Raw genomic sequence first — 21,243 nt, 5'->3', positions numbered from 1 at the left:
GACGCCTGGTCCCAAGTAGCTTTCAGCCTTCCCTGGTCGCTGCCTACTCCCCCAACACCCTTTACTTCAGGCCACTTATGACTGCCTCGTACTATGAGCTTTTCGCTGCTCAGAAATGCAGACTCCGGCTCTTCTTTAAACCCCGATACCTAAACGAGTCTCAGGGCAGCACCGAGAACTGGGCTTCGTGTACCCGGGCCCGCGCACCTGCCCCAACGCAGACCCCCGGCAGCGGGCCCAGCAGTGCGCATGCGCGGGCACGCGGCCCTGCAGACGGACGGAGCCGTCTGCGCTCCTTTCCGCGTCAGCTCGGCCACAGTTACTCCCGCCCTGGCTCTCCGCCTCACTGTTCAAACACAGACACTAAACTTGGGCCCCAGCAAGTTGCACGCAGCCTACTCGCTCCCACTATCGACGGGAGATCCGCCTGCCGTAAAGCACGGCGCGGCAGCTGCTGCAAAGCGCTTACGACAGAATCTTCGACCAAAGTACGACCGGCAGCCGCTCCCGTCCCCGCTTCAAACGTTTGGGTTTGTGGAGCGGAGCGGGGTGGCCGCCAGCCCGTTTTTGTTCCGCACTCGGCCTCGGCCTCTCGGAGGAGGCTCGGAGGCAGCTCGGAGGCGTCGCGGCCTCTGAGGGCCCTAACCCCCCGCCGCGCCGCGCCTTCCGGCCGCCATCCTCCCGGCGTGCACTGCGGCGGCGGCGAGGCGGCGGCCATGTTACGGTAGTTTGTTGTTTTCTCCCCGCGGAGGAGTAGGGCCAGCGACCGGACCCGCCTCGCTCGCCGCGTCCCCATTCCGGCCCGCCGGCCCCGGCCGCGGCCCCGGCCCCCAGCTGGCGCGCGGGGCGAGGCGGAAGCGGGCGCCGCAGCAGCATGGCGGCCGCTCTGGGAGCGGGCGGAGGAGCCGGCGCCGCAGGTACGTGAGCCGACGGTCCTGGACAGCTGCGCCCGGCCGCATCCCTGTGGCCACCGCGGGCCCCACCGCTGCCGCGCCCGCACGGAGCGCAGGCCCCGGAGCGGGCGAGGGCCGGTCTGTCCCGGGAGGCGAGGGGTCGCCGCCGGGGACCTGGCGCTTCGGGTAGGTGTGGAGCCCCGAACGGGCGCGGCGCTGGCGCGACACGGCGCGCTCCCGAAGGTCACCTCAGCCGCGTGTTTCCCGTGGACTCCTCGCCTGTGCGATGAAAACTTGTTAGCGGTTTGCGTGGCGTCGCGCACGGAGGGAGCGGGACCCGTGCGGACTACCGGGCCGCGCGTCTTGCTCGGCGGCGGAAGTGCCTGACGGGACCTCACACCTCAGAAAGCCACCTTCTGGCGAAATTACATTTTGTTGATTGAGGGGTTTTGTGTTTGTTTTTTAATACGGAACAAGTCTTTGGAGAGACTTTTAGGGCTAATGGGAAGTTTGACAGCAGCGTTCGGGAGGCGCGGTCGTCATGGAAACAGTAACACCCACTCGTGTCGAGTTCAGAGCCTTCTTTCAGGCGTGTCACTGTCACCAGCCTGGAGTTTTGGCCGAAATGTCAAAACGTTTGGCGATGTGATCTGCAGTTTGCCAACTTTGATGTTAGGTCTTTTTATTTTTATTTATTTTTTTTTACGTGTTCGATCTTTCCAGTTGAACTTTGAAATACATGGTTTACCTTCCGGGCGACCTTCTGGGGCTCAGAATGGTGTATTTGCTGTCATTCTCGGGGTGCGGTCTGGGAACATCCCGGTCAATACGTCTTGTTTGGGTGCCATTCTCTCACGTTTCTGGTTTTTAACTGGCGCGTTAGTGAATGACAATGAATGTAATACACAGATGGAAAGCTCTTGGTAAACCTGACCCCAGAAAGTTAGTTTCCGCACATCCTGCCCCGCCCTCGCCCCTGCTGGAGCTTTCGTTCTGTGTCAAGTATGTCCACCTCCTGCTCCTGTGCTTCCTTCCCCACTGTTCTCTGGCTCCTGGGTTTTCTTCGGACATTTACTCCGTTTTATAATGTTACTTAGTTATTTTTTTCTTTATAATCTCCCTTTCCTTGTAGTCTGTGAGCCCCATGAGGACCCGAGTGCAGCCTGTCTGTTAGGAGCCCTGTGTTTCACGGTCCCTGTGGGGACTGTCGGTTGAGCAAGTATTTGCCACGTAGATGAATTGGAGAATGAATGCTTTCTTTACGAGCCCCTTTTTGCTTTCTGTGTACATTTACAGTTCTGTGGTCTAACAATAAGACTGGAACCAGGTAGCATTCTGCTGTCCCTTTGTCCATTTAAGGGTTAGGCCCTGCGAGCTTTGGGAGTCTACAGTAAGTGAGCACCCAGTAGGTGAGCACCGTTTGGACCCACTATTGTTTAACCGTTTCAGTCTTTATACTTTTTCACTGCTTTAGAAAACATTGCACCAAACATCTATAGACACGTCTTGGTGTGCTTAAACCATTATTTCTGGAGAGTAGATACTGCTTTAAATGGAAATTACATATGTTTACAATTTTGATAGCTATTGCCAAGTTTTCCTCAAAAAGGCTGGTCCCGTTAGTAATGTATGAGAGTACCCCATTTCCCATACACTTCCTAAGAGTTTATTATATTTTTTATAATCTTGAGGCAGAAAAATAGCTTCAATGTTGTTAACTTATATTTCTTTTTGTCTCTAGTGAAAGTATGTTTTCATACATTGTATTTATTTTTCTGCCTGCTTGTATCATTTGTATTTTTTTAATTGAGTGGTTGATCTCTTTCTCGTTTTAAAGAATTTTTTTGTATATTTTTAATGTTTTTTTTTCCCTAATGGTGTAGCCATGCCAAGAGTTCCTGTATGCTTTAGTTTTTTATGCTCCTTTGCTTTATTATTACTTTTTTAAAAAATTAACTTTTATTCCATATGAGATTTCATTTTGGGTATGGTGTGAATTTGGGGCTTCTCACAGTTCTAATATGATTTATTGAATTCTCCATCTTATCCATCTTTTTTACATATTAAATTACCATTTATAATTTTTAAAAAATATTGCTTCATTGTGTGTGTATTAAATAGCATGTTCTTTTAAAGAAATTCCTTGGTTAGCCCTGTGCATTTAACAAAATGAACTTCTGAATCTTCATTCATGTTCTGTAATTCTGAAATTTTTATTAGGATCTCATTGTATTTATTAACATAACTTGGGAATGATTGGTATTTTTACCTTATGGGTTCTTTCATCCAGCAATGAGAATGCCTTTGTTAAGTTCTTCTTTTATGTCTGTCAGTCATCTATCACATGCTTATTGAATGTGCCAGGCACTTACCTAAGAGATTGGATGCATGCTGAACAAACCACAGAGAGATTCCTGCCCCAATGGAACTTACAGTAGTACAATTTTCTTTTTATAGTTCTACTTTTTTGTTTGTTTAATTCCTAGATATTTTATATTTGTTTTCATTGTGGATGGTATAGGTTTATTTATCCTATTACATTCTCAAATTTGTTACTGATCTATAGAAAAGTGTTTTTGTAATTGAATTATATACAACTGGCTTATCTGCAATCAGTCATATCTGCAATCTCTTCTATTCTAATATTTATATCTCATTTCTTTTTCTTATACTTTTTCTGGAAACATTCATTGTCAAGTCCTCCAGTGTAATGCTGAATAATATGGGTGATGGCAGGTGTCTTTGTCTTGTCATCTTTTTCGACTTAAATTGAGTGTTCTTTTAATATTGAGTATGGTGTTCGCTGTAGGTTTCTGATATTTTTGTTTAGCTAAGAATGTTTGTTTTTTGAGTTGGGTTTTAATTTTATCAGATGCTTTTTTTTTATATTTCTTGAGGTGATTGATGAGGCCCCTTCTTTCATCTTGCAATATAGAGTAATGTATTGATTTTCAATGTTGAACCAGCACTGCATTCTTGGGTTCAAAACCTTGTTCTGCATATTTTATTCTTTTTACTGTATTGTTGATTTTATTTTAGGATTCATTTATGATTGTAAAAGATCAGTCTTCATTTCTATTTGTGCACATGTGCTATCCTGTTTTTTACAAGATAAGTGGCTTCCTATAATGAGTTGTGAAGCTTTCTGGGGCAGTGTAAAAATCTCTTTATTAAATGTCGAAACAACTCGAGTCTGCAAAGCCAATTTGGCCTGGTGCCTCTTTAAGTTACTTTTCAGTTCCTTCTATCTTTGGTCAGTTTAGCTTTTTACATTCACTGGTCATTCTGATAAATTTTTCTGGAAAAATTATTATTTGTTATATATTTTCAAATTAATTAGCATAAAGTAAAACGCTCAGCTTTCTAAGAATGGGTGTGTTGAAGGTAAATTTTTTGAGGCCCATGTATTATGAACAAATTCTAACCTTTTCAGTTGAATGATGATTTGTTAGATCTAGAACTGTAGATTTGAATGCATTTTCCTTAGATTTTTGGTTGTATTGTCTTCCAGTTCTGCTCGTGAGAATTTCTAATGACAGTTCTTTATTTCTGATTATATTTTTCCTTTCCTCTCATGTTCCAAAATGTCATTGGCATAGGTCTTTTGTCTTTATTGTACCATGCATTTAGTTGACACTTTAGTCTGGAAATAAGCATCCTTCAATTCAGTTCTGCGGAATTTTCTTGTTGTTTTTCTGCTTTTCATTTCCTCTGTTCTTAACCTTCTGAAACTCTTACTATTGAATTTTGACTTCGTTTATTTAAAAAATGTAAGAATAGTGAGACAGTTCCTTGAGATTGTTTTTGAAGGATAGGTACCTTGGTAGTTGATAAAGTCAAGCAAAAGACTAGGACAACAAAGACTGGAGAAAGAAGGCACCCATGGTCTTTTCTCCCAGGCAGGCTCTGTGGTGCCATTCCCTCATGAGTTACTTTTCATATAAATGCAGGAATCTTCTTTCTGTTTGGCCAAATGCTGTACATCTTCAGTTGATTTAGTTGTGGTAAATTTGGGTCCACTATTCTAGATATTTTGATATTTTCTTCCTTTTTTGAGAGAAAACGGAATTCTATATTTACATATAGTTCTATTTTTAAAATATTGGCAATTAAGTTGATTACTTAAAAAAAAAAAAGAACATAATTTAAAGACAGCATGTGTCTTGTGGGCCACCAGGTTGCCTGTCCGTTAGAATGATTCTGCCTGCGTGATTTAGTAGGTACCATGTGTGAGTGATCTTCCTACCTACACTCAAGGAAGGCCTGGCTGCCCTGTAATATTTCGACATAGGAAATCAGAGGCTGTGTTTCTCAGGTTGCTTGTTAAATAAGTTCAAGAGCTCAGTACTTGGTAGACCTGAGTTGAAATCAGTTGTTTACTAACTTGTTAGTCTTAGTTTTCACATCTGTAAAAGGAGGATTTAGCATGGATTAAGAAATGTGAAAATGCTAGCTTGCTGGAGGAGAATGGACTTGTGTGCAGCTCTGCAGTAATGCCGGCTTATTTGAGTTTTATCAGCCAGGACAACAGAAGCTGTGCTATACCTTCCAGGTATGGAGGGTTTTAATACAGGAATCCGAGCTTTTACAACTCTTGGCAGGGCTGGAGGTGGCAGTGATCAGGAAATCCTTCTCTGTTTCTGTGGGTCTGATACAAGGACCTTGCCTGGAAGCCCTGTGACTGAGGACAGGGGAGAGTTCCCAGGCTGGCTAAGTCTGCAGCACTGGAGGAGCTGACCTTTGTTGCTATTGAGACTTGAGAAGCCACCGCTATGGAAGCTTCTACAAGCCCAGATGCAGCACATGGTTTCCAAGAGCTCCCTGACCTCTGAGAACCTCTTGTCGCCTTGTGTGTGTCCTGCCTCTGCCTCCTGAGAACAGCTGTGATGATTGTGACTCAAGCCTCCTATTAGTGCCTTACCTTGCAGACTGTAACTCAGGGACAGCAGGGAAGGCCTCTAGGAAGTGCGTTGCTGACATTCTCCTCTGCACCTGTGGAGTGCCCAGTGCCCACAGCATGCACCACAGTCTATCTGTGGGAGGAAGGGAGATTGCAGGAAGGGCTCTGTCCCTTTCTTTGACATTTCTTTAATGTAGTGGCTGGTCCTTTAGAAGGATTCATTTTTTTATTATTATACTAGAGGCCCGTTGCACGAAGAATCGTGCAATGGGCCTTCCTTCCCCTGGCTGCTGGTACCGGTTTTCCACCGGCACCGGTTTTCCTCGGGCACCCGGGACCCAGACCTTCGCTCTGGCTGCCGCCTTCTGTCTTCACTCCGGCTGGAGCTTTCAGTCTTCTCCGCTTCGGCCGGAGCGCCGCTCCTGTAGCTCCCACCGCCCCCACCATCCCCCTCATAGTAGGCGTCCTGCCCCGCCTGGCTGCTCCGTGCCTGCATATGCAAATTAATCAGCCATCTTTGTTGGGTTAATTTGCATACCCACTCCTGATTGGCTGGTGGGCGTTGTGAAGGTATGGTCAATTTGCTATTTCTCTTTTCTTAGTTTAGATATTTTTATTGATTTTAGAGAGGCAAGGAGAGGGAGAAAGAGATAGAAACATCAGTGATGAGAGAGAATCATTGATCAGCTACCTCAGCCATCCCCTACTGGTGATCAAGCCCACAACCCGGGCATGTGCCCTTTACTAGAATTGAACCTGGGACCCTTTAGTCCCCAGGCCGACACTCTGTCCACTGAGCCAAACCAGCTAGGGCTAGAAGGATTAATTTTTAAAAAAGAGGGATGGGTGTCATTTCCTCTAGATTCTAAGTCATGATGGGAACACCCAGTTGGCCAAGCTCAGACTACTAGTCCTCTTCCAGGCTGCCAAGGATGATTGAGAACTCAGGGGTCCGGGTTTGATAGCTTCCATGTTGGGAGGCAGAGCCTTGCTATCTGTCAGGACTTGTCAGCTATTGATTTCCCAACACCGGAAGAGGAAAGTCAGTTGCAAGACAAACATGGCTTTGTGCACTACACTGTGTAAACAAAACACTAAGTTCATGTGAGGAGAACCTGTCCAGGGGCCCTATAAATAAGATTTTAAAACAATGAGGAGAAATTACTTTTCAAGCAACATGGTATAGGTGTGGGCTCTTTCTGAACATTTTGCTTGGTTACTCAGAATTTCATGTAATACTGTAAGGCTAATATGCTCACTTTCAAAGTTCTTAAACATTACCCTGACCTTTTTTCTAGTTATTGTTTAAATAAAGGGTCTGGATTTCCTTACCAGTAAAATACTGAGGTTTGACTTTGATAATGATTCACAATACATGAGAATGGCATTGAGGTAAAAGAAAAGAGGTTGAGAACTTTTAAGTATATTTTTTATTTTTCATAGAGGAAGGAAGATGGAGAGAGATAGAAACATCAGTAACATCAGTGATGAGAGAGAATCATTGATTGGCTGCCTCCTGCACGCCACCTACTGGGGATTGAGCCCACAACCCGGGCATGTGCCTTTGACTGGAATTGAATCCAGGACTTCAGTCCACAGGCCGATGGCTCTATCCACTGTACCAGCTAGGATAGGAGGTTGAGAACTTTTAGAGCAGTGATTTTTTTTTTAACTGGTATGCTGAAAGAATTTTTAAAACATGCAATGCCTATTTAGTCAGGGGCACTGACCTCTTTTCCCTGAGATTGTCAAATAAAAAAAAACGAGAACAGCTAACACAACAGTAGCTGTCTGGTGTGAATGCTCTGTTTTGAACCATAAATATGTAGATCATATAACAGAGTTGCGTCTTATTTTATTGGTCATGTTGCATAATAAGGTTGCATCTGATTGGTTAATTCTTGGCATCAGAAATACTTATATACAAGTACCAGAGGCCTGGTGCATGAAAATTCATGCATTGGAGGGGGGGGTCCCTCAGCCTGGCCTACCCCCTCTCACAGTCTGGGAACCCTCAGGGTTGGGAGGCGACCTGGCGATCAGGGGAAGGCGATGCCCCATCACACCTCTGCTGCTGCCACTGCCGGCAGCGCAATCCTCGGCCGGCCCTGGTTACCTGAGCCTCGGGCGGCCCTCGGTGGCTGGGCAGCCACCATTTGAGGCATGCTTGCGCCTCGGGCCGGCCCTGGTCTGAGGCTTGCCTAGGCAGCTGGGCAGCCGCCATCCGAGGCTTGCTTGTACCTCGGGCTGGCCCTGGGTGGCTGGGAGGCTGAAGGGACTGGGGGACTCTGGAGACAGGTGCACGAAGCGGGCCTGCCGCCCCGGTGGGGCTGAGGGGACTGGGGGCCGCCATCTTGTGGCTGTGGGCGCCGTCATCTTTGAGGCCGTGACAGTCAATTAGCATATTCCCTCCTTATTGGCTGTGGGCGCCTCCATCTTTGCAACAGCGTGAGGATCAATTAACATATTCCCTCTTTATTAGATAGGATTGGCATCTGATTTTTTAAAAAAGTCACGTTGGAGCAAAAAGGGTAGGTTTATTTAGGCCCGATCTCGGGCCTAAACCGGCAGTTGGACACCCCCCGAGGGGTCCCAGATTGGAGAGGGTGCAGATTGGAGAGGGTGGGACATCCCCCGAGGGGTCCCAGATTGGAGAGGGTGCAGGCTGGGCTGAGGGACACCTCCCCTCCCCCCGTGCACGAATTCTTGCATGGGTGGGGTCCCTGCAGGGATCGGGCCGAAACCCGCAGTCTGATGCCACCTGCAGCTCCTGCCTGTGGCTCCTGCTCATCCTGGCCCCACTGTTCCTGCTGCCGGCTCATGCCCAATCAGTCCTGATTGGGAGAGGCTCACACTGCAGCAGCGGCGCTTGCCAGCCATGCGCCCTGTGTCTGGCACCCTCCCAAGGGGAGTGGCCTGCGGGATCGGGCTGAAACTGGCTCTCTGACATCCCCCGAGGGGTCTCAGATTGCGAGAGGGCTCAGACCAGGCTGAGGGACCCCACCGGTGCACGATCGGGCTGGGGAGGGACCACGGGAGGGCTTCAGGGTATGTCTGGCCCATCTCACTCAGTCTTGATCTGCTGGACGCCAGCAGCAAGCTAATCTACCAGTTGGAGCATCTACCCCCTGGTGGTCAGTGCACGTATTAGCGACTGGTCAACCAGTTGATTGTCTACTCCCTGGTGGTCAGTGCACAAATAGTGAATGGTTGAGCAGTCTTAGCATATCATTAGCATATTATGCTTTGATTGGTTGTTCGGTTGTTTTGCCATTTGGTCTATTTGCATATTACCCTTTTATTACATAGGACTAGAAGCCCGGTGCACAAAAATTCGTGCATGGGGGGTGTTCCTCAACCTGGCCTGCCCCCTCTCACAGTCTGGGAGCCCCCAGGGGATGTCCTACTGACAGCTTAGGGGGAGCGGGCCTAAGCCGCAGTCTGGCCTCCCTCTGTGGGAGGCAGCCGGGCTGATCAGGTGAAGGCGCCGCCCCCATCACCCTGTTGCTGCTATGGAAGGGGCAGCACTGGGACTGGGGCCACGCAGTTCCCTCTCTTGCTGCCTCTGCAAAAGGGGCCGCGGTGCTGGACCGGCCTGCTCTGCTGCCTCTCCCGCGCTGCTGCCTCTCCTGTGCCGCCACCTCTCCCACACTGCTGGCCCTTGGCCCTCGCAGCTGCTGCAGCTTTGTCCTGAAGGACGTGTGGAAGGACATCCAGTCTATCCTGTCTAATTAGCGTATTACCCTTTTATTAGTATAGACTAGAGGCCCAGTGCGTGAAAATTCATGCACTGGAGGTGGGGTCACTCAGCCCGGCTTGCCCCCTCTCACAGTCCAGGAGCCCTCAGGGGTGGCAGGTGACCTGGCAATCAGGGGAAGCGATGCTCTATCAGACCTCTGCTGCTACCAGTGCCAGTAGTGCAAGCCTCGGCCGGCCCTGGTTACCTGAGCCTTGGGACAGTCCTGGGCAGCTGGGGGGCTGAGGGGACTGTGGGACTGGAGTCAGGTGCCCTGGTGGGGCTGAGGGAACTGGGCATCGCCATCTTTTAGCTGTGGGCGGCGCCATCTTTGAGGGTGGGGCAGTCAGCATATTCCCTCCTTATTGGCTGTGGGTGCTTCCATCTTTGTGATGGCATGAGGGTCAGTTAGCATATTCCCTCTTTATTAGATAGGATTTTTATTGATTTCAGAGAGAAAGGGAGATAGAGAAACATCAATGATGAGAGAGACTCATTGACCAGCTGCCTTCTGCACGCCCCCCTCACCCCCCCCACTGGGGATCGAGCAAGCAACCCAGGCACGTGCCTTGACTGGGAATCAAACCGTGACCTCCTGGTTCATAGGTCGACGCGCAACCACTGAGCCATGCCAATTGGGCTCCATCTGCCTTTTCAACACAAACTTTTTTTTGCTTTACTTCCAATAAGAGTCGGGATTCCAAGCTCAGAGTCCCAGCTCTTTGCCTTTTAAGCCCTTGATTCCCAATAATTATTCCTACTTTTCTTCATCCTCTTCTGAGATCACTTTCCCCTTCAGTGTGTATACATACACATGATCGATCGATCACCTTGCTTCCACATTAATCCCCTTCAGCAGCTATTCCAGCTCCCTGTGTTCCCAGCCAGAGCTGCCTGCGTAAAGCAATCATGTCTTGTTCCTGCTCACGCCCCTCCTTACTTTACATCTTTGCTGTCCTGCTCTATTTTCCCCAATAAATACCTTAAGTTAGATTACATACATATGTATTGGGGTTATTGTTTGTCTCTTCCTCTTAGACCAGTGGTTTGCTGCTCTGTTGACTAATGAGTTTGCCGACCACTGGACTAGACTAAATGTTACTCTGTGGTTGGAAGCTGTGAGGATTAGGCAATTGTGGCATATTGTGTGCAAAGAGGTAAAGGGTAGTATATGACAGTGGTCGGCAAACTCATTAGTCAACAGAGTGGCAAACCGCAGCTTGCGAGCCGCATATGGCTCACGAGCCGCGGTTTGCCGACCACTGTCTTAGACTATAACCTACTCAAGGGTAGAGGTTTTTGTTGTCTTGGACATCCCTGTATGCCAAGTATGTAGGACAATGCCTGGAATACTTTAAGAGCTCAAGAAATAATTGTAGAATAAATGAAGGGTACAGGATTCATGGCCTCAGTTCTAGCCTTAGTTTCTGTTGCTTAATTTGCACTTCCTTATTTTGTAACTAGAGGCCCGGTGCACAAAATTTGTGCACAGGGGCGGGGTGTGTCCCTCAGCCCAGCCTGCACCCTCTCCAATCTGGGACCCCTCGAGGGATGTCCGACTGCCCATTTAGGCCCGATCCTACTGGGACTGCTGGCTCCCAACTGCTCGCCTGCCTGCCTTCCTGATTGCCCCTAACCGCTTCTGCCTGCCAGCCTGATCACCCCCTAACCACTCCCCTGCCAATCTGATTGATGCCCTAACTGCTCCCCTGCCAGCCTGTTTGCCGCTAACTGCGCTCCACTGCAGGCCTGGTCACTCCCAACTGCTCTCCCCTGCAGGCCTGGGTCCCCCCCAACTGCCCTTCCCTGCAGGCCTGGTGGCCCCCAACTGCCCTCCCTTGCAGGCCTGGTCCCTCCCAACTGCCTTCCCCTGCTGGCCTGATCCCCCACAACTGCCCTCCCTTGCAGGCCTGGTCCCTCCCAACTGCTCTCCCCTGCTGGCCTGATCCCCCACAACTGCCCTCCCTTGCAGGCCTGGTCCCTCCCAACTTCCCTCCCCTGATGGCCTGATCGCCCACAACTGCCCTCCCTTTCAGGCCTGGTCCCTCCCAACTGCCCTCCCCTGCTGGCCATCTTGTGGCGGCCATCTTGTGTCCACATGGGGGCAGCCATCTTTGACTACATGGGGCCAGCCATCTTGTGTGTTGGAGTGATGGTCAATTTGCATATTACTCTTTCATTAGATAGGATAAGTTTATAGCCAATTTTTAAGGACATGTTATGGGGTCTTTCTTTTGGAGAAGTATTTGGTTTTGCATGATGTTGGCTTCTAATTTTGACTTTTGTGGGATTTAACTCATTCTAGGAAGTATTTATGTGACAAGATGGCAGTTAAGCTTTACTTCTTGAAGGGTCTGCTCTGATTGATAGCAGTTGACTGGGGCCATGAGGATTCCCACCCTGGCTGTCTGTCAGAATTACTGGGAAGCTGGAAAACAAAAATTAGAGTCCACTGAATCAGATTAGGCTAGGAGCAAGGGTTGTACATTTTTAAGCAGTGTTTGTCAGTGATCATCATTAGTAGCTAGCTTGGCGTAAGGGTTTTCTGGCTTCAGCAGAATTGGGTGCTATAATTTAAGCAATATCTGTCAAGGGCGATTGTGAGTAAGTATTAATTCCTTCACTGTGTAGTAATATGAAGCCATGAGCAAAACTTTTTGTTCATGTTTTCATAGATAGGGAATGCCCCTGTATTCAGGAAGTATATAATTTGGTGGAGGAAAGAAAAGGAACGTAGAAACCCTTTAGAAAGTAAGCATAAAATATGTGGTATTCACTGAAACTCCAGCAGGAGGTAGAAGGGAAAGCAGTAAAAACAGCTGTTTTGATTCTGTTTGCTTTTCTCACAGGTCATACTTTGGCTGCTTGTCAGAATAGCCAGAGGCATATTTTGTTTGACCTGCAGATTAAAAAACAACTTGAATTAGTTGCTTACATTTAGCAGTTAGGAAAATATTTCCAGTCATAAATTTCCCTCCAAGCACGGGTTTTGCTGCATCCTGTGCTTATTTGTCTCAAAGTATTTTCTCATTTTCCTAATTATTTCTTTGATCTGTTAGTTGATGAAGTGTGTGCTGTTTAATTTCCATGTATTTGTGAATTTTCTAGTTTTTATTTCATTATTATTTCTAATTTTATTTTACAGACTATGCTTTGTATGATTTTAATTTTTAAAAAATTTATGAAGAATTGTTTGATGGCCTAACATGCACACTGCACAGTGTTCTGTGTGCACCCGTATTTTGCACTGTACAGTCTCTGTTGATTTATTTTCAAGTTCATGGATTGTTCTGCCAGTTCACAGGTACTGGTGAGCCCCACTAGTGAGTTTGTCATTCAGTTAGGAGCCCCTGGCAGGTGTAGCTCAGTTGGTTGGTGCATTGTTAGATTTGTGCACTGAAGGGTTGCAGGTTCGATTCCTGGTTAGGACACATACCTAGGTTGTGGGTTTGATCCCCAGTCTCACATACGGGAGCCAACCGATTGCTTTTTCTCTCATTGATGCCCCCCCCCTCCCAATAAAAAAAACATATCCTGTGTGAGGATTAAAAAAATTAGATGTGCAACATGCTGTGTGTGCAAATCATATATGTAGTGTGGGGAAAATGTAAAGTATTAATTTTTTTGACTGATTACATGCTATAATGACATTATTTTGATATTCTGGTTAAATAAAATATGTTTTAAAATTTCACTTGTTAAAGTTTTAAGCTTCCTTTTACTTTTTAAATGTGGCTGCTGGAGAATTTAAAAGTACAGTTGACCCTGGAACAACATGTGTTTGAAATACACAGATCCACTTACATATGGGTTTTTTTCAATAAATATGTAGTTGGCAGTCTGTATCCCCAGGTTTTGCATTGGCAGATTCAACCAACCATGGATCAAAAACAGTATTTTTGATTTGTGGTTGGGAATCTGCAGATGCAGAGGGCAGACTGTAAGCATTGTGCTAGGCCATCTATATATATAAAAGCCAAGCGACTGGTTGTTATGACATGCACTGTGGCAGCCAACCGGCCTGATCGGCCCCTATCAGCCCCTGCAACCTCCCATGGCCCCTCCCCCTGGCCAGCCCCACCCCTGGCCCTCCACCCCCATTAGGGGTGGGTCGGCCAGCCAACTGCCTGTGGCCCCCTGCCCCTGCTGGCCCGGCCCCGATTGGCCTCCCCCCACATCTTCTCACCCCCGTTAGCCCAGCCCGATCGGCCCCCATTGGAGCGGCCAGCAGGACCACATCCATGCAGGAATTCGTGCTCCAGGCCTCTAGTCTACACTGATCTATGCTAATAAAAGAGAAACATGCAAATTGACCGCACCTCTGCTACACCACCAGCCACGCCCACCAGCCAATTAGGAGCGAGTATGGAAATTAACCCAATAAAGATGGCGGCAGCCACGGAGCTGGAGCGAGCAGGAGGCTTGGGTTGATCCCGGCGATGGAGGAAGCCAAGCTTCCCACCTGCCCTGGTCGGCCCTGGCCTCCGCTCAAGGCTACAAAGTTTCAATTATAGAAGATAAATAAATCCCAGATACCTGCTTCCAGCCGACCCTGACCTCCCCTCAAGGAGGCACTGAAAAAAAACAAGAAAAAAAGGAGGGGCTGGGAGCCTGGATCACCGGGGGGCGTGGCCAGCCTGAAAACAGCCCTCAGCTCCTTACCCAGGCTGGCCACACTCCCATGGGGTGAGGGTCTCCGCTGGGGGGCTTGGCCAGCCTGCAAACGACCATCAGCCCCTCACTCAGGCTGGCCAGGCACCTCAGTGGGGACCTCCACCCTGAAGGGGGTGTGGCCAGCTTGAAAACAGCCCTCAGCCCCTCACCCAGGCCGCCCCACACCCCAAGGGAACCCCCACCCTAATCTGGGACACCCTTCAGGGTAAACCAGCTGGCCCCCACCCATGCACCAGGTCTCTATCTAATTAAAGGGTAATATGCTAATTAGACTGGGAGACCTTCCAGGAGACCTTCCGTATGTTCTTCTGGACAAAACCATGGTGGTGGGGCCAAAGTAGAGGCGGTTAGAGGCCAAGAAGGGAGGGCAGTTGTGGTTGATCAGGCCAGGATGGGACAGCAGTTGTGAGAGTGATCAGGCTGGTGGGGGGGTGGGGCCGTTGGGGGTAAGCAGACCAGCAGGGGGTCCAGTTGGGGGCGAGCAGGATGTCAGTGGGGGTCAGTTGGAGGTGATCAGGATAGCCGGGGGGGGGCAGTTTGGAGTGAGCAGGCCAGCAGGGGGGCAGTTGGGGGCGAGCAGGCTGGCGGGGGGGGGCAGTTGGGGGCGAGCAGGCCAGCAGGGGGGCAGTTGGGAGTGAGCAGGCTGGAAGGGGGGGCAGTTGGGGGCGAGCACACTGGCACGGGGGGCAGTTGGGGGTGATCAGGCTGGTGGGGGGGGGCGGCATTTGGGGCCGAGCAGGCCGGCAGGCAGAATGGTTAGGGGCAATCAGGCAGGCAGGTGAGCAGTTAGGAGCCAGCAGTCCCAGATTGCGAGAGGGATGTCGACTGCTGGTTGAGGCCCGATCCCTGTAAACCGGCAGTAGGACATCCTTAGAGGGGTCCCTGATTGGAGAGGGTGCAGGCCAGGCTGAGGGAAACACTCCCCCCCCATGCACGAATTTTGTGCACCGGGCCACTAGTTTTATATAAGGGACTTGAGCATCGGTGGATTGTGGTATCTGAAGGGTTTCTGGAACCAATTTCCAGTGGATACTGAAGAATGACTGTTAAGTTTTGGCAGAGACCAAAGTTATACACGAATTTTTGACTGCGTGGGGGTTGATGGGTTTCAGTGCCCCAACCCCTGCCTTGTTCAGGGTGTACTGTATATGCGTGGTTTGTGTCACGTTCCTGTCGTGTTCGCTGCACTATCCTAACGACTTCCTTAATGATGGTCTTTGTTCTCCATGATTCATTTGGAAAAATGTAAAGATTACAAAAAGTAATATAACTATTAGGAAATCAGCAATTGTTTCCCATTTGTGCAATTGTAGCAAAAATATACATTAAATCATTTTATAAAGAAAATATTTTATTGAAATTTATGATAAAAAACTGTTCTATTACGGTTTTTCTAATAGTGTTCAATAAATTGATTTTCTTTGAGTAGCTTTATACTTTAAAGTTTTTTAATTACTAAAAATGGCTAAAGTATTTATAAGAGTTATATATGGAACTTTTGTATTTTAAAATGTCATACCAGGAATCCTCAAAAGAAAGGTTGTGTCACTATTTGAAGATGTGGATGTGTTTTAATTTGGGAAGACTGACTTTCATGGCCTCTCCTTCACAGATGATGACTTTGACCAATTTGATAAGCCTGGTGCAGAGCGGTCCTGGCGGAGAAGGGCTGCAGATGAGGACTGGGACAGGTATGGACACCTGCTTGTGTGTATCAGAGTCCACGCTGATTTATCTCATTCTGCCACTTGGCTACGCAGAGATCTTTTCTGAAAACAGTGTGTTGGCCCCCTGATGCTCTTCCCAAGTGGGCTGGAGGACAAGGACGGGCACTCCAGGTAGAAGCTGTGTTATCTAAAGGGTGGTCAGTGGGACACTGGTTGTCTCATTTCTCTCTGTGTTTTTATACATCGATGGTATTGACTTGGTGGACACCCAGAGCTGTTTTTGGAGTACTTTTCTGCAAGAGTTCCTGTTGTCCACATCCTACCCAATATTTGTTAGACTTTACAATTTTTGCCATTTTAATATGTATTTTAAATTTGTATTTTCCTGATTCCTTGTGAAGATGAAAATACCTTTTTAGGAGTGCGTGTGTGTACGTACACACACACACACACACACACACACACACTCTCTCTCTCTCTCTCTCTCTCTCTCTCTCTCTCTCTCTCTCTCTCTCTCACACTGACAGTAAATGGAAAGTCCCCAGTAACAATAGATGTCATTTCAGTGTAGTGATTACTTTCGGTGAGGAGCTTGAAGCAATGGCACACGGCACAGGGATGTTTCCTGGGAGAAGTCCACGGGACAGAAGCTGGGAGGTGGAGTTCTCAAATGATGATGATTCTGTCTGTATAAATTTTACCATTTAAATACTGTGTTGCAAATGTGAAAATGACTTTGGTTGTGGTCAGAAAGTTTAACATAAAGGTGAACAGCTCTGACTAAAGAACAACAGTATTATAAAACAAGACACTGATTCCTGTCGGGAAACTAGGGAGTCCCAGAAGCTTCACAGAATACTCTACATTGGAAACTATGTCTCATACTGTAGACTAAGTTTATAAAGTTCATTCCTCTCCAGTGACTCTCAACCTATAAAAAATTACTCAGAGCTTAGAACAAATTCACCTGTAAAAGAAATGGTCTTACTGGTAAGTAGTGGTAACTGATTTTTGTTTAAAAGACTCTGATGGGGGCTGAATCAAATAGAAAGTGTATTTTAGCAGTTTACTCATCATTTGGATTTTCTTTTCTGTCCGTTATATTTTCATATCTATGTCTGTTTTTCTTTTGGGTTGTCTTCTCCTTATTGATTTTAGTGATTCTTTATACTTTGGGAAATTTATTTTTTGTGCTTGTAGAGATTTCCTTCCAGTCTGCAGCCTGTGTTCCCTTGAACAGTAAAAAGTCTTTAAATAGATTTTTATTAGTAATATAATTAAATGTCTAAATGTTTTCCTGTATGGTTTATTCTTTTTTAATTAAAATATAAAAAAATATATCTGCAAGAATAGCACAAAACTATGACATGCCTTTCTCAAGTCTGCTAAGATTTTCTGTTTTGTGAGAAAGCCTGTTCCCATCATTCAGAACATAAACATGCTGACAAAAGATTGCAGATGACTGCTAGGACCTCCATGTCACACAGAGATAACTCCCTTAGTTATGATTTACTTGTATGTCGTCATCAGCATGATTGTTCCATGTTTTAATTTTTTCAGTTTTTGCAGTTTAATGAGTGTCACACGCTCTCAGTGGTTTTTAATTTTTCTAGTTAATGATATTGGGCATCTTTTCCTATGTTTTGTAGGTTTTTAAAGGTAGGAGAAAGCACAGATACTACTTGTTATAATTTATTGTTTTACCGATTACTGAACAGGTAAAAAAAAAAAAGATCCCATGTTGAGGTGAAAAACTAAGCTTAGAGGTCTAGTGAGAGCCACCTCCTACTGCAAAGCCTCTCACACTTAAAAGACCAGTGTTCCCTATATATTTGAAAATAAGTTTTTATTATTAGTAAAGAAAAGGGAAAGTATAGCAAATGTAAAAATGTGCAAGTACCCAAGCCCCCAAATCCTGGGTAGATTCTCAGCATGTAATAGGATGATGCATTGGCGTGTCTCCTTCTTTCCAGTGAACTTGAAGATGACTTACTTGGAGAAGATTTGCTATCTGGCAAAAAGGTAAGAAATACAGATCTTTTTGAAACTAAATGGTAGTCATTTAATTACATTTAAAATATAGGAATACGTCTTCTGCAGGGGATGTATTCCTGAAAAGTTGGGTATAGATTAAAATTTTGTGAATTGAATTTTTAAGCACACAAATACCTGACTGTTAATTTACTGTTAGTAAAATCTCTGATAACTATAACTCAAGCAGTAGATTCTTTAATAAATAGTTTAGTTCCTATATTGTCCAAGGCACTCAAGCAGGTATTGAGTTTGTGAGAGTGGTAACTGTAAAACTACCACTTGCCTTGAAGGAACTTCATATTTGGGGTTAATATTTGGCATACTGGATCTGGAATTCACTTTTTGGGAGTATTCAGAGATAAGCTTAAAGATAAACATACTCAAATATACAGATATTCTTTTCTAATGTAAAATAAATACTTTGTACTCTATAAGAATCAGAGTTCAATAACATTTAAAAATAATGAAAAAATAGATATAAACCCTCACGACTGACATTTTGCCATATTTCCTTTCATTCTTATTCCATGATTTTATATATACTTTACTATATATATTAAATACTGTTTCTTTTAAATTTAGTGTTGTATCATTGGCATTTTCCTATTGTCACTAAATGTTATTTTAAGACTAGAGGCCCAGTGTGTGAGTCGCGCGAGACCCAGACCTGCCACGCTGGCGGGACCACAGACCCGCCATGTGCGGTAGCTCGCCGCCGCGAGCCATGCCATGCCATGCGAGCGGCTCACGGGCCGGGGGGAGGGACCGAGAGGTGTTCCATGCACCTCCTGGTGACCAGCCGTTTGGTCATTCTGGCGTTCCGGCCACTGGCTTTTTATAACATAGACTAGAGGTACGGTGCACGAAATTCATACACGGGTGTGGGGGGGAGTCCCTCAGCCCAACCTGCACCCTCTCCAATCTGGGACCCCTCTCATAATCCAGGACTGCTGGCTCACAACCGCTTGCCTGCCTGCCTTCCTGATTGCCCCTAACCGCTTCTGCCTGCCAGCCTGATCACCCCCTAACCACTCTCCTGCCAGCCAGATCGATGCCTAACTGCTCTCCGGCTGGCTTGGTCACCCCTAACTGCCCACCCCTGCCAGTCTGGTTGCCCCCAACTGCCCTCCCCTGCTGTCCCAGTCACCCCTAACTGCCCTCCCCTGCTGGCCTGGTCACCCCTAACTGCCCACCCCTGCCAGTCTGGTTGCCCCCAACTGCCCTCCTCTGCCGGCCTGGTCACCCCTAACTGCCCTCCCTGCTGGCCCGATTGCCCACAACAGCCCTCCCTGCAGGCCTGGTCCCCTCCTGCAGTCCTGGTCCTCCCCAGCTGTCCTCCCCTGCAGGCCTGGTCCCCCCCGCAACTACCCTCCCCTGCAGGCCTGGTCCCCCCCAACTGCCCTCCCTCACAGGCCCGGTCCCCCCCAACTGCCCTCCCCTGCCGGCCTGGTCACCCCTAACTGTCCTTCCTGCTGGCCTGATTGCCCACAACTGCCCTCCCCTGCAGGCCTGGTCCCCCGCAAGTGCCCTTCCCTGCAGGCCTGGTCCCCCCCTGCAGGCCTGGTCCCCCCCGCAACTGCCTACCCTTGCTGGCCTGGTCTCCCCCAACTGCCCTTCTCTGCCGGCCCGGTCACCCCTAACTGCCCTCCCTGCTGGCCTGATCGCTCACAACTGCCCTCTCCTGCAGGCCTGGTTCCCCCCAACTGTCCTCTCCTACAGGCCTGGTCCCCCCCAAGTGCCCTCCCCTGCAGGCCTGGTGCTCCCCTGCAGGCCTGGGTCCCCCCAACTACCTACCCTTGCTGGACTGGTCACCCCTAACTGCCCCTCCCTGCCGGCCTTGTTGCCCCACGCAGCCTGCTTGTTCAGTTGTTTGGTTGTCCCTCCCCAACCCCCCTGCTGGCCTGGTTGTAGGCAGCCATCTTGTGAGGGCGTGATGGTCAATTTGCATGTTACCTCTTAATTATATAGGACAGTGTTACATTTAGTAAAATTTTAAGGTGTTTTTAAGAAAAATTTTTGTTTGTAGGGAATCACCACAAGACTTCCCTTTTTTTGTTAGAATTATAGTAAATATCATTATGCTTGTAACTTCTATACTTGACTGTGCATCTAAAAACTAGTCTGGGGTAGTAAGCAAGTATGCTACATGTGGGATTTCTCGATTTTTGTCACTGGTTACATGAAACTGGGAAAACTTTCTGAATGGTAAATATTTTAATAACAAGGTTAGAAACAATCCAGTCAACGTGATTTTGCACTTTTATAACAAGTCTTATTACGGAAGTGACACGCATTACATAGATTTCTTATTTTAATTAGAATCAGTCGGATTTGTCAGATGAAGAGCTGAACGATGATCTTTTACAGAGTGATAATGAAGATGACGAAAATTTCAGGTACTCAATATTAACTCCTTAAAAATTGTCTTTATTTAACTAAGTTGATAAGAACTGTTTGTAATTTATAATTATAATGGAGATAACTTAATGTATTATATTTTTAACGTATTATTTTATTCTAAGTGGGATATTAATATAACTCTGATGTGAAAGCTACAAATAGGTATGTTTTTCTATAAGTAGATCAACTGTTTAAAAGTCAGTGTTGGCCTTGTATTTAATGACCTCCATGGGTTCTGCTGAGTGCAGGTGATAAGAAAGCTCAGCACAGGTATGTACTCCTGTTTTGAGGAATTGCTATATTTGATTGGGGCAGTGCCTCTGGGCTCGTCATTTTGATTGTTGCTGTTTGCTGTTGCTGTTTTTGCTTTCTTGTACCTAGCTGATTACCATTTGGGAATTGCCATTTTGGAAATTCCTTTGGACTGTACTTTAGACTCCGGTTGACTATCTGAATGTAATTGTTTTAGTCTGTTTGGGCTGCAGTAGTAAAATACTGTAAACTGGGTGACTTATAAACAACAGAAATTTACTTCCCACAGTTCTGCAGGCTGGGAAGTCCAAGGCCAAAGTGCTAGCTAGCACTGTCAGGGTCTGGTGGGGACCCATTTTCTGGTTCACAGATGATGCCTTCTCGTGGTGTTCTCAGGTGACAAAAGGGGAGAGAGGCTCTTTGAGGTCCCTTTTATAAGGGCACTAATCGCATCATGAAGCTCCAGCCTCGTGACTTAAGCACCTCCCAAAGCCTTCACCTCCACATACCACCATCACAGTGGGGTTGCCTTGAAACAGACCTTTGGAGTTTTTAAACTACATAATGTCTGTGTGGCGTATACGTTTCATTAGGATTAGATACTTAATATGTGGGACTTAGATTTATTTGCAAAATCTTGTATTTTAAGTGCATTTTACACTTTATTAACTTTTGTGACTTAATAGG

At 47.0% G+C, this 21,243-nt stretch overlaps 1 protein-coding gene across 2 annotated transcripts in view; it reads left to right on the top strand.

Moving 5' to 3' along the window:
* The first annotated feature begins 690 nt into the window (after positions 1 to 690).
* Positions 691 to 21,243, top strand: part of RBM33 (RNA binding motif protein 33) — a 112,547-nt gene continuing 91,994 nt past the window's right edge. For both annotated transcript variants that reach the window (XM_080667107.1, XM_080667106.1), the window contains exons 1-4: positions 691 to 917; positions 15,816 to 15,894; positions 17,844 to 17,892; positions 20,224 to 20,300. In XM_080667107.1, the coding sequence (XP_080523233.1) occupies positions 875 to 917; positions 15,816 to 15,894; positions 17,844 to 17,892; positions 20,224 to 20,300 (248 nt within the window). In that variant the 5' untranslated portion in view covers positions 691 to 874. The remainder of the gene's footprint in view (positions 918 to 15,815; positions 15,895 to 17,843; positions 17,893 to 20,223; positions 20,301 to 21,243) is intronic.

Source organism: Plecotus auritus, assembly GCF_963455305.1.
Source record: "Plecotus auritus genome assembly, chromosome: 4".
Taxonomy (NCBI): domain Eukaryota; kingdom Metazoa; phylum Chordata; class Mammalia; order Chiroptera; family Vespertilionidae; genus Plecotus; species Plecotus auritus.
This window is presented reverse-complemented; position numbering and strand designations above follow the sequence as displayed.